The sequence below is a fragment of the Vanellus vanellus genome (assembly GCF_965231255.1).
Source record: "Vanellus vanellus genome assembly, chromosome: 8".
NCBI classification, from domain to species: Eukaryota; Metazoa; Chordata; class Aves; order Charadriiformes; family Charadriidae; genus Vanellus; species Vanellus vanellus.
Window position 1 is genome coordinate 23,169,710 of NC_138913.1, and position 14,183 is coordinate 23,183,892.

Below are 14,183 nucleotides of genomic sequence, written 5' to 3' on the forward strand. Positions count from 1 at the left end.
TCGCAAAGCGAGCTCAGCAATAAAGTGCTCTGCCACATTTTACTCTACTATGGCTGTGCCAACCTTTGAACCGTCTTCCAGAGTCACATATGCAATGCCGTCTACAGCATCCCGTATCGCAGTGCAGTGCAGAAGGTGAGAAACTGTACAACTGTTCGATACAGATTAATTCCCATACTTTTCTTAAAAAAACAAGGAATCTGAGGCTTTGCCATTACAGAATGAGCAGTTCTGAGTGTTGGATTTCCAGAGGTACCTGAATATCTAAATGTGCAAATAATCACCTGGTAGGATTTTCAGAAGTGCCTACAGCACTTAAATCCAGTTGAAAATCCAGCCCTAGTTTCTTTTCATATTGCGGTCCAGAGGAGTTTGTAGTGGGATGTTAACTTGCTTTTTGATGTGGTTTTAAAATATCCTGTGGTTTCTAAGGTAGACCATTCTAGGTAGATAGTTAGAAGCTGGCATAATTTTACTGCTTTGAAATGGAAGTTTCTGCCTGCCTTGTCTTCAAAACCATGCAAGTTCCTTGCCACCCACTATTCACGTGTTTGATTTTCAGTTTCTTTCAATCTAGTCTACTATATAGGCCGGATGGAGCATTGAAGAAGAGGTAAAGCACCAATCTTGACCAGGGGCCTTAATGAAAAAACTTACAACAGTATCACCCTGACAATACAAATTAATCATCGTGGAAGTCTGGTCACACAACCCATAACAAACTTATTTAAACTTTAATTTTACCTTCTTTTTTAGCTAGAAAGAGCATTGAAAATACACTGTGGAAATCAACTGACAGTAGCTGAATGAGGAAAATTAATGATGTGACCTAAAAAATCTTTTCTATCTCTAGTTTCCATGATGTAGGAGTTTTCAATAGTAGTTAGGAAGGTCCTGCCTTTAGTGCTCAACTGCAGCTCAACTTTTCTGTTGTGCTACAATTTGGGAGCATATTTTAGATTAAACAAATTATTATTGGCAGACAATGAAATATCAAACCAAACAGCTGAAATTAAAAGAGTTAATGTGTCAAGTGCTACTTTGGACTGCCTTTCGTATATGCTTTTGCTGAGATGGCTTCAATAAAAGAACTTCTCTCCAGAAATATAACTCAGAGTACAATCGATTGAATCTCAAAATATCTCTAAGGACTTATTCAGTCATCCCTAGTTGAAATCTTTGGGTTCCTCTAGGACTTACATCACAAACAACGAGTTCCTGTCACCAGATATTTGAGATTCTACTTAAAAGTCATCTGAAGATGTGAGAAGTTGTCTGCTGGTGCAACTCCCCTAGGTTTACTAATTTCAAACAAAATCTGTAGACTTGCCCAAGGTGTTCTTTATCCCTTGTTAGAGAAAAAATATCACTTGTACTTAACGAGTTTGATACACACATTCTCAGCATGTTGTTTCAAAACAATGCACCCTCAAATTCATTCAGATCTCACAAATCAACAGACCATTCAGAAGCAGATTTCTGAGATGAGCAGCACTTTCTGCAAGGAAAAAATACTGTCAAACTAGAAATATAAAGAGTATTTGTTGCTCATCAATAACATGGATGCTAATCAAATTCCAGTGCAAGGCTAATCACACACAAAAATTTCCTTGATATGAAAACCAATACTTCAGGATACACTGTCTTTTTTATGATATAAGAAAGAAAAAAAATAATCAAAAGATGTTAGCATTCCTGTACTTTCCAGTATATGCCATTTATCCTGTCTGGTTTTTTAGAAGTATGGAAATGATGTGGAGAAAGTAGAGTAACAATAAAGTAATTGTAGATGGCAAGAGATGAAAAAGTTCTTTCACACAATCAAATCCCCTGTCAGTGGAAAATTTTCTAATAGTACATTTTCCCAGTATTTTGTCATGGCTAAGCTACAAGTTACACACAAATTTCATTTATTCAGAGGACATTGGTCCTTTCTCATTGTAAAGATATACAAGTTGATTGCATTCTACGTTTGAAGTCAAAATACTTTACACAAACTTTATATTATCATTAATTTGGATGCTTAGTATACAGTCTAGAAATACAAATCCATCTCCAGCACTCAGAACAGCATTATCTGAGGTGACATCAGTTACTCATGACTTGTAATCTTCAATATGATTTAATGTAAATTTACCCCTTTCTAGACACTGTAAGATTTCATATCAAGTACAGCAGAAACTGGTTGCAAACTGGTTAATGGAAATAAAAAGCAAGTGCTATGATCATCACATGGTTTCTCACACATCCAACTGATAATAACGACAAAGATCATCTTTTTATATGCATTTTGAAGGTGAATTAGGAAAGTAACCGTTCCTTTATCTACATCTTCAATATCATAGTTTGGACTCAAAGACATGAAGAAACTTGCTTTGAGAAAATGCTACTTTGCTGAAGTCTGTCTTCTTTCACCCAAATGATCCTTATCCTGCTTCGAATTAATAAATCTATGAAAAGCAACTCTTATCTCTTTAATAATAATTTCCTTGCGATATACTCTTCATAATAAGGAGAAATTACATACAGCACAGCAGATGAAAGTAAAAGTCTACAGATTAGATTTACAATATATTACAAATACCTTTCTGTGTGTCAGCATACTCTTTCTTTAAAAGATTTCCATCACTTCCTTTGTGCTGATAAAGTAGATTTTTTTTTTTTTAATGATAAATGGAAAACTTTTAGGGAACTATATAAGATGTCATGTCTCTATCCATTGCCAAAGGATATAAACCTCTACTTACTGTTTAAAATGACTCGATTAAAAAACCCTACTGTATTAAATGACTCAAGTAAACTAATTGATCCCTTTTTATGTGGATCCCCATTAGAGTCATAAGAGTTACAAGTTGCAACATAATTGTAATATACTTCTGATTTCCCAAAGCAGTTATTCTAGTATTTAGGTTGTTCTTTATGATATCTAAAGGGGACGAAGAGAAGGATGGGTTACAGATAAGAGAAAACCATGGGTACCTGATCCAGTTTCCAGTGGAACTCCGCAGGACGAAAGGTGTCAGCCTGATCAAAGTCTTTGCGCAACAGAAATACTAATCGGCAGTTGTGCACGTACAGGGCATAGTGGTGACGGTTCATCTCTGAAAGGAGGGAGGGACCAATAAGATCAGTGATCTGAGTTATCATCGAGATTCCTGTTTAGGTGAATGTGTTTGAAAGCAATATACACCTAAAAGACAAAACCCATCCAAATAAAAAACCCCAACATCATGGATCATTATGGTTCTCAGGGAAACCACATATGGTAAGCATCTTCCTGAATTGCACCATATTAGTCCTGTTTATGGAAGTATCGTGTCCAAACTAATAAATAAAATTCAAATCAATTCAGTTTCAATGAAGTATTAGAACTGCTTTTCCCAATCTAAATAATAAAAAAATTAATCCTAATTTAATTATTTTATCAACCAATTCCTATAAATTCCTACAGATGTGTTCACAGAGATTATCCAAGAAGAGAACCAGTGCTTGAAACTTAGGTAGATACCAGTCCCCTCGATAAGCTATCAAGTCAGCAATGCTTAGAGTAGCACCATCTCAGTTCAGTAACGCTTTTTCCAGACCAATTAGCTGAGGAGAGATGGTAACACTCTACTAACTTTGTTATGCCCTTTGCCAAACATTTTTTCAATACACGGACTCACCTGTCTTGTCAGAGTTGCAGAGAATAGTCTCTTTCTCAGCTCTTAGTCCTGGACTAGGTCCATGTTTCATCCACAGAGTGATGGTGAATTGGTCGGTTAAATTCTTTGGGACTATTCCATCTGGGATTTTGGCTCCTTGCTTTCCATCAAATTTAAAAATCATGTCATTGTTATCCATGAGAAGCCCAGCTGTCCAGTTAGTTGTTGCACTGGGAGATGGTAACAGGTCAATGGCACCTGAGGAAGCGCCTGCAAATGATATATAATGAATAACATGATGAGAGACTAATGAAAAAGCTGTGAAGATTAATTTAATATAGGCCAGGGGTCTGATTCACACTTTAGCTTATTTTTACTGCCCAAATGGTCCTACTAGCTTCACTGTCAAATCACATACACATTATATAATACTGACCATAGTAAGCCAGTAAGAGTTCTCTAGATTAAATGCATTGCACAGAAAACTACAGAAAGCATCTTTCTTGAAAATTCTCATTATTTTCTAAAATTCATTAATGACATTTCTTCGGTATTTCAAGAACTGCTATGACTAAAACTTCTAAGACTAAACCCAAATTCTCTACATCCAGCTGGGAAGCTTTACATCTTCCTTCCCTGACAGCATGGGGATTACGGTACATGGGGATGATGTGTTGCAAAATACATTACAGTGGGGATAAACGTAGGTCAAGTCTCCTAATGTCCAGTAGACACCCACGGATATTCACAATAATCTTGGTATGAATGTCAATACATACAGAGTATTCACCATAAAACAGGTAATACCACTTTAATGCTGTCTTCTGGCAGATATGTGATGGTTGTAACTCCATGTGTTCTTGTCTAATGATAGATCTAAGACTTTTAAGTCATACTCACAGTTCAGATTAGCCACCTCCCCAACCCAAAAGTATATCATTAGCAAAGTGGTTGCCAGCCACACAGTATCTGTTTGTTAGAATTAATTGGGAAAAAAAAAACAACAAAACCCTTCAAAACCCAGAAATGGAAAACACTGTGGTGCCAAGATCTGATAAAATAGCACAATTCTTTACAGCTCTGTGTTTTCTTACAGCTTAACAACTGTCAGACACTTTTAAAAACATGTAATGAGCTACCCAGAGCCTCTACTTAGCTGGTGAAAGATAGCATTTAGCAGAAAGCATGCTTGCCAGAGTCAAAAGCACAGTCTTTGTATTCTTGTTGAGGCTTTGTCCAGGAAGAATATGGTGAACAAGACAACTAAATAAAACACCCCAAACTAGTAAGATATCCCAACCTTCTCCAGCATCCAAGGAGAGAAAAAAGATCCCAACTCTCTGCAGGACTGTAGAATTTTAAGCCAAAAATGTGTGGAATTATATCCTATGGATTTTTTAAAATATTATAGTAACGATATGAAAACATGAATATAATTCAGTAACTGAATTACTTAGATGATTCTCCAAAATTTATTACTGTAAAATGAGCTTATTTTGAAATGATAGTAATATCAAACCTACCACCTACATGTTTAGATTTTGAGCAGAGACAAAGTGTATTTATTTTATAAATTTTAATTCTGGATAATATACCACACTGCATTACTTGATACACAGATGTTATCAACAGGAATACGTCAAATTCAATTTGTCCAGATGTCACAATTTGTGATAAACTTGTTATTTGTTGTTTTTTTTTTTTTTTAATTCAAGCCGCTAAACAATAAAATTACTGGCACAGGACACAAGTAAACCCAGAATTTCCTCAATCAATTTCCTTTTGTGCTAATTTTTATGGTCATTTTTTTAACCTTGCAGGAGGAACAGAAATTGCTTGCACCATGGTGTGTATCAGAGAAAATATGCTTTTAAATGGGCACATGCTTATATTAGGTAAATTATAGGCTCAAAGAAGATGCTTCATCGCTCACTCACTCTATCTACTCTGGCCATAAAAATTTGGAAACATCTATTTTTTCCACGAGAATGAATCTATGGGAAAACTCCACAATGGAAGTCTCCCCCATTGCTTGTTAAACTCTGATTCAGCAAGGTGCTTAAGTAAACTACCTTATTTTCCCAACTTAAGGTCAGTCTCACGTAAGAGCATTTGAGTAATCAGTACCAAGCTCAACAGGTTCTACTTTATCTGCCAATCTTTTTATGGAGATTTATGGGTTACTTTGGAGCCTCATCCTGTTAGTGTGTGTTAATCCTGCCCCGAGAACAACTATTGGATTATGTGCTTGGGAGATTTAGCCAGAAGAAATCATACTGTTTCGATCCTAATAAATCCAACCAGCATCCCAAGCTGCTCAGCCACGTACATACACAGACCTAGAGCAATACACATGGGATGTATCTGGAGGTGTTCCCGGAGGAGTCTTATCATGCTACTGGATCAGTACCCTTCCAAAATATAGGGGTCGATGCCCTTTTCTTCTAAAATGCTCCCAGAATAATGCAGGAGCCACTGCATTAAGCACAGTTGTTGGACAGAACCCCCCGATACCGAAATGCTTGTTTTCACAAGCAACTTAGTGTTGGCCCCACCCTTCATGTTCATACCGCAAACTTTGTGCCAGGTTAAGCACATGCTGATGCTGCTTGCTGAATTGGACCACCAGACTGCTGGCTTAGCTGGAAGCTAGCCATCCAAATTAAACCAAGCCCAAATTATTACTTTCCGATCAGATCAACAACTTTCTTTGAGCCTCCTGCAAAGCTACACAACCCAGAATAAAGGAGAGAGGGCAGAATCTACCCTCTTAGCTGGAGCATGGCCTTGAATCTAATACACAGGCGTTCCATATTTCAGTTTCCCATCTGCCACATTTGAGAATGAGTAATCCCATTATTTTCTATTTTATCTATGCTTAGAGGGAAAGAAGACAGCACCATAGTCATATTTCCACCATATTCTAGGCCCCTTAACTGATTATTTTTTTAGCGAGATTTATTCTGGATATGTTTTTGCAGTACAAATTGTGTCTTTTATACATTCTTTATTTTTTATTATTGTCAGATGACAAGGTGAAAAAATGCTTACTAAAATGCTTTGAGGCACAGCACTAATAACTCTTTGACTTTAAAATGACTCAAGCGTAATTTAATCATTTAAACTGCCCACCTTGACCGTCCAAGTGAGTACAAATCACTGGGTTATTGAAAGGCAGATTTAAACCATTGGTAATATAAAAAATGAACTTTAATGCACTGTGCTTAGCATCTGAATTCTCTAGATTTCCAACAGATAAATGAAGAAATGAGCACAGGGTTTATAAACTGGGTCCCTAATTTCAGAGAAAGAATCTTGCGTTTTATATGGCACAGATGAATATTTGTGTGTTATTGCTCAGTTCTGCACTCTGCAATCACACAGTGCTTTACTGGTAGAAAAAAAAATCCGGGTTTTATTCCTTTTCAAATAATTTATTTATCCAACCATTAGATACAATAAGGTAATTTCTAGGAAAAAACTAATTTAACCTGCTTTCATGAGAGTTCTCTCTACCTTAAGTGTGGTAATAACTACTAAATACCAAAGTGTAAGCTAGTCCAAATGCAATTCTTATGTAAAGTTAATTTTCATTTACAAACTTTTTATCAAAGTCCTATTAGAAGTTTCTACCCGACCTGTTCTCCTCTATGAAGATATGGAAATCTTGGACAAAAAAAAATATTTTCAGCAGTGAGAATTTTTCCTCCCATTTACATATATTTTTTACATTTTACCTATTTTCTCAAGTGCTGTGTGCCCTCACAGATGTGCTGAGTAAAAACTGGAAGTTCAGCAAACATGTTAGACAGTACATCTGTCCACCTGCTCAAAGGCTGCCTGCGACTACCACAATGGCATTGACAGACCTGCTGAAATGTTTATGATCCTTCTGCTTTTTCACCAGTTTAGGCCTACACGTGGTGCAGGCAATGAATTAAGACTGGACTAGTATTGGGAAACATCTAGTTTATTCAGAAGGAAAAGAGAAAGACGTGAAATTCTCTTTTCTACTGCTTAAGTGTCAGCAGGTAAGGTAGTGAAGTACTCTGCCAACTGAACCCCTTAGACTTCGCACAACCTTCCTCAACTAAGGAATTTACACCAGCAGAAAGTCCCTACTTTTGGTCCTTCACTTAAAATTATAATAATGTCACATATCATTGCTATTAGTGTTTTATGTCAATGCAATCATTTGGTGGTTTATAACTTGTATGTAGTGATCTGCTCTGAATGATTGTGCCATCTGCAGTTCAGGTCTGTAACAAGCATAAAGCAATTTGCTGCCAATACAGGTTCTTAGAGGAGGCAAAAGTACTTGACTTTAGCTGTAGCACATTTATTTTTATTAAAACACTAGCGTTTTACGAAATCTAGTCCCTGATAGGTCACATAGCCTTGCTCAACCTCTCAGTTTTAATGTCATTAATGTGATGAAGATGCACACTGTTGGCAGATGGGTTTTCTCCTGCTTTTCTAGGGCCCCGGTCAGTTCGATAAAGACACAGGATTAAAATTATTATTGTTTCTGTAACCTTAACTAAGCAATTCTCAGATTGAAAACATTCAGATTTTGTAAGAATGCTACTACTTCCGCTCACCTTTACCTCGCTTTCCCAATCTCCACAGGTAATTGGTCATTGTAACTGCAAACTATTTTTCCCTGGGAATTGGTGCTCCATTTTTAATAATTTAATAACACTGGCTGAAAAATTTCATTTACAAAATTATTTCTTGAAGGTTATCTTAAGATATCTGCAACACTACTGTGTGGTTATCAAAGCAAATGTAAGCCGTACAGCAGGGCACCACAAACCAAAATCCATGCATTTAAATGAAAAAAAAAAATTGTACATTTCCACTGTAGCTCAGTCAGGAGCCAGTTAGAGAGACATTTTGAAGAAGATGAGAATCAATGTGCCACACCATCCAAGCTTCAGGTGAGGACCCCAAGAAGACAGGATTTTAGAGGAAGAGGAGAGACAGGCAAAAGATAAATGGCTTAATGTGTGGCTATTGCTTTGTCATACACATAATCTTACAGTCAGGAAAATACAGCCATGGCCTCAAGTATTTAATCTACCTTTCAAAATTCATTTGTATCCTTTAGAACAAGTTATGAAAAAGTAGGAAAAGGGAAGAAAATAATTAGGCAACCTTTCTCCACCAGGATACCTCCTTTCTGAAATTCATGTTTCTTAAATATTTTTGCTCAAATGATTGCCCCAAATGTTGCTTTACTTTTTGTTTGGTTTTACTCTGGCACAACACTTAGCAGCAGAACAGAAAGCCGAGTCAGGAAGACTGAAACACAAGATGGAGATTCAATTCTCACCAAATCTTATGGTCTTTCTATGATGGCAAATCTATATTTGAAATCTCACTACACTGTCAAACCAGTATTAGCAGCAGAGGGAAGAAAGACTGAGAAAGAGGAGGAATGAGGAAAGAAAATAGAGAAGGGAAGAGGAGCAGAAGAGAGAAAAAAATGAAAGCAAGGAGAAGGTATGAAAAGGAGTGAAAACTAATGGAAAAGAACAATGCAGAACGGGTCAAATATCACCACCCCCTTCATTTTCCTTTCTACAATCCAAAATGAACCAGCTGAGCTAAATCCATGTATTGCATGGTCACAAGGAACTAGTGCTTTATCTGGAAAATATTATTACATCGACTGAAAACCATATCCGTACCACATAATTTCTGCAGAGATTTTTCTGAGTACGTTTCACGATCGCAGCCCTTTCCAATGTAATTGGTCTGTAATTCAATAGTAGTATGTATTGAGGAAACTGGCCCATCACACGTTTCCAGATGAATGCTGGGAAACAAAGGCATACTGCCAGAACCAGGCTTGTATTCAATCCGTTTGTTCCAGTCTGGAAAGAAACAAAAACAAAAAGATCCAAGAGTGATTACAAAAGGGAAGGGAGTTATATAATTTTAAAGGACAAATTGTTCTCAAAGGTCGCTGTCTAAGACAAAAATAAAATTTTTTGAACTGGGCATCAATAAGGGACTGTCCTAAAAAAGTTGGGTTTTGCCCCTCTGTAAAAGAGTGTCAGGCTCAATTAAGTAATACTGCTGCTGCTGGAGTCCCACAGGCACGGAGTACGTACATACCCTGACAAGAAGCGCTAACTGGTGTCAGTCTGCATCTCCAATGTCCATGCCCCTGTGACAGACTGCAAGCTAGCTCCTCAGGAATGAGGCTGTCAGCTGCACCAAATATGGTCAGATTTCATAGCTTTGTAACACGGAACAAATATCTCCAAGGACCAGGCCATATACATCAGTCTCACTGGACTGTGACCAAAAGCTAATATAACACATCTGTAGTGCCACTTCTTGTCTTCAAATGGCTTACTAATTTTGTGAAGTATTAATGACAGAAAGTTGCAGCTGAAAGGACCACTCATGCTTTCAGCCAGATCCGACTAATCTGCGGTTTTGCTAATGCAGATGTCTCACAGCCCACAACATTTAAACTATCACCTGCCTTAGGCAGCCACCTGGACACTCCACGCGCACCACTGTGCTTCTCAACTGAAGCATTTAATTTTTAAATCCAATTGATTACGGTGTTTGCAACCTGCTTCAGAGAAAACCCAAACAAGCAGCTTTAATTAAAAGCATGTATTTCAGCTATATTTGCAATTCGTATTTTCACAGAATCACAGAATGGTTTGGATGGGAAGTGACCTTCAAAGATCACTTAGTCCAACCCCCCTGCCATAAGCCGGGACATCTTTCAATAGATTGGGGAGCTCAAAGCCCCATCCAATCTGACCTTAGAGACTGCCAGTGAGGGGCATCCACACCGTCTCCAGGCAACCTGTTCCAGTGTCTCACCACCCTTACAGTAAAGAATTTCTTCCTTATAGCCAACCTAAATCTGCCCTCTTTCAGTTTAAAACTGTTACCTCTTGTCCTGTCACTACAGGCCTTGGTAAAAAGTTTCTCTCTGTCTTTCTTATAAGTCCACTTTAAGTATTGAAAGGCCACAGTAAGGTCTTCCTGGAGCCTTCTCTTCTCTGAGCTGAACAACCCCAGCTCTCAGTCTGTCTTCGTAGGAGAGGTGCTCCAGCCCTTTGGTCATTTTTGTGGCCCTGTTCTAACAGCTTCGTATCTTATACATTTTAGCCAACTCCAGCCAAGTTACCACACAACGCAAATAAGAATGCCACATTAATACAGAGATGCAAATAGTTAATTATTTTGAAGTCAAAAAACTATTCAACTCTGCTACCTAATATGTACAACTGTATATCTGTAAAAGTTGTCAAAAGAAGTACTCTTGCGTACACAGCTGAAGTTTCACTGACTTTTTTAGCCCTAGATAAAAGAGGATGCCATAAGTTGAAAAATTCTAGGTCCTGGCAGTCAATGAAATCTCTTGAAGCAAATGGACAGGGACAGTCCTTCTAAATATCAGTGGAAGGAAGAGTAATAAAAAAATTTATGTATACATGCATTTAGTAGGTGAAGGAGTTTGGTGCTTTTCAACAGACCTCATTTTCAGAAAGCTTGAAAAAAAATGCTTTTTCCCACCATCTTAAACTGGATTAAAAATGTACCAGAAAATCTGAAGCAAACATTTTGAAACATAGAGCAATTGTTAGTCCAGAGTCCAGATAGAGAAGATCAGATGCTGGCAGTCACTGGTCTGCATTTCAAAATTCTCAGATTTTCTTTATGACTTTTAATCCAAATAGTAATCATGTAGCATTTAGTTCTCAAGAGGAAGCTGAGACTTCATGGAACATTGTGAAAGTATGTTTAATATCTATTTTTACTAAAATCCTTAGGACTGGTACATTACTGATTAAAAGAACTAGGACTACTTTATTGCCTGTGCACGTATCAGCTGAGTTGCGATTTTGTAATTTTCAGGTAATAATGTTCAGCCCATTCATTCCATAATAAGTTAGATTCAGTCTGCAGTATTGCATAATTTGTCTGAAATTGTCAACTTAAACAGTTCCCTTAGAATTTCAAGTATCATAGAAGGTACATCATTACAATAACGTATCTTTGTTCCTTATCTGAACTCAAGATTAACATTTTTCCAATCAAACAAGAGCAGAAAATTCTTTCAGATACTTAAGGTAAAAATAAAATAATTTGTTGGTTTTTATACACGCTAGTAATATATGAATTATTGATCTTTATAGTTTCTTATTCACCAGTTAAAACATTATATTCCTCTATCCAAAAGGAAAAATAAAGTCTCATATGCATCTGAAACAATTCTGACTGTCTCAGCAGCTTTCAGGTATGTTTCCACTTCTCAGCTATATCAAATTATCTGGCACTCAGGCAAAATATTCATTAGTGTATGTGAGGTGTGACTGAATTATTAACTGTAACATATCTGCACCTGCACACTCAGTTTTATGAAGAATGTCTTATAAAAACACGCTATATAAAATGCCACTACTCACAGGGAAGAATAATGGAAGACCTCTGGTTCTGCCACATGAATGTTCCTTGGATTGGAAGAAGCATTTCATTTCACAGTATTACCTTTCAACTTTGCAAAAATGGTAATTTGTATCCAGAGATCATAAAACTTGAACATTCTAAATCACATGCATTTATCTCAGCTCTAAATTGTAAAACATCTACTAGACTTGAACTAGGGTCTTTTACGTTGGTCCTCTGCAGCGCCATAGACCAATCCTCATCCTAAATCCCACTAGCATGTCTTTCACTGACTTAGTGCAGATTTAAGAAGTCTGCCAAGGAGCCCCTCTCTGTGCAGAAGGCGCTCCCAGGCAGGGGAACGAGGCAATATTGGAGTACGATACAATCCTGTGATAGCAGGACAGTCCTTAAATATAGTAATAGCTCTGGTACAAATCAACTGATGTATTTATGTATTATCTGCCCTCACAGCATTTCAGCATCCCACAGGTGTTGAAGCTGAGTCCAGTATCCTCTGTATCTCACCACCAGTAAAGTTAGTAATGCTGGAAAGTGCATAAAGTTAGAACAAGCAACATGAAGTGGTGGCAGTGTGAAGAGTTTATTGTGAGAAAAACTCAAGTCTTTCATTTAATTTTGAATGTGGCGAAGATCGTTATTTTTCTTTCTCCCAGAATAACATCTTGTATTGGACACATTCAAAAGATCAGCACCTTCCCCTCAGGAAAAAGTGGTGGCACTTTTTCGATTCCTCTAGAACTGACTCGGAGGAAGAGTCTTGTGTAACCTGAGTCTACAAAAGCCTCAGAATTTCCGATACTTAAAAACTGTATCTTAAAACGTGAATCACGCCTAGGGTTATGCAAACAGTCAAAAGATACATAATCCCACCTGAAATGGTAGGTTGTACTACATTAGCTAAACTCAACCAACGTCTCCTCCTTTACCACAAACTGACGTGTGATGACACCACATTACAGTGCAAACTTAGAAAGGTAAACACTGCCTGCCCAGTAGAGGTGGAAAACTAATCCCACGGGAAAAGCTTGAATAAAATTAACCTTATTGAGCCCTGCAGAAGACAGCCTTTGTTTGGATTTTTTTTATTCAACACGTTTTTGCTTGCCACTTGTGGTATAAAGCTCTTCCGGACAATATACGACAGCCCCAGCTGGATTATACCTACAACACAATCATATTAGATTGTAAATATCACAATGCCAAGTTTGTGGTTCAGATTTCATCAATTATACAACACAACTATGTAAACTGGGATCTCAGTCTCTGAGATCCTCAAACTATTCCAAGATCAAAATGGATCAAACTTTAGTGACAGTTTGAGCTTTCAGAAGTAAACCCCAATGCACTAAATAAATTTTCCTTTTAACAGAAGGTTAATGTAAAGACTTTCCTTGATCTCTACATTTAACAGTTTTGTACATGACTCTCTTTCCTTGTGATCCATGTATTATATTTTAATTCATTTCTAATGCTTGATGACACTAAGAATGATTTAATCTGAATTTTCCTCGAAGGAGTATTACATTCACATGGGCAAAGGAGGTATGACCTCATTCATGTCTCCTCCTACATGTGTGTGGTCATGAACTTTTATTTCACCTCATGACATTAAAAATGATGGCAAGGTAATTAAAGACAATTGCAACACAACTTCTACTATGGCAGTGAAATGCAAAACTTCCCTCATGTTGGACTGAAAATGTGCATCCTGGCAGCTAAATCTAAGACAAAACTTGTGTAGTGCTGTCAGTGAGTCTCTGCAGCATCTCTAGATAATAGCTGGAACATCAGGTTCCCAGAGCAATGTAATAGGTAGATTTTGTTTCCTCTTCAGCATCTTTGCATCTGTTTTATCTATGTAGGCTGGATACTTGGCTAAAGGTTATTCTGCTGCTTTTTTTAAACTTCTATACTTCACAGCTTTGCTGAAGTATTTGTTTTTTATTAAACATTTTCCTCTCAATTTAAAAATCTGAAACAATCTAGAATAAATAAAAATATCAGTATACACAAAAGATTTCAAACAAGATCAGAAAAGTCTCTGTAGTTTTGCCAAAAGCACACTTATTTTCATGATTTATGAAACTCCCT

The 14,183-nt window shown here is 37.2% G+C and overlaps 1 protein-coding gene across 2 annotated transcripts in view; it reads right to left on the bottom strand.

The window, feature by feature from the left end:
- CLSTN2 (calsyntenin 2) overlaps positions 1–14,183 on the bottom strand; it is a gene marked incomplete at both ends in the record, with an annotated part of 388,624 nt that overhangs the window by 58,291 nt on the left and 316,150 nt on the right. For both annotated transcript variants that reach the window (XM_082487183.1, XM_082487182.1), the window contains 3 exons: positions 2,980–3,101; positions 3,666–3,914; positions 9,338–9,523. In XM_082487183.1, coding sequence (XP_082343309.1) covers positions 2,980–3,101; positions 3,666–3,914; positions 9,338–9,523 — 557 coding nt within the window. The remainder of the gene's footprint in view (positions 1–2,979; positions 3,102–3,665; positions 3,915–9,337; positions 9,524–14,183) is intronic.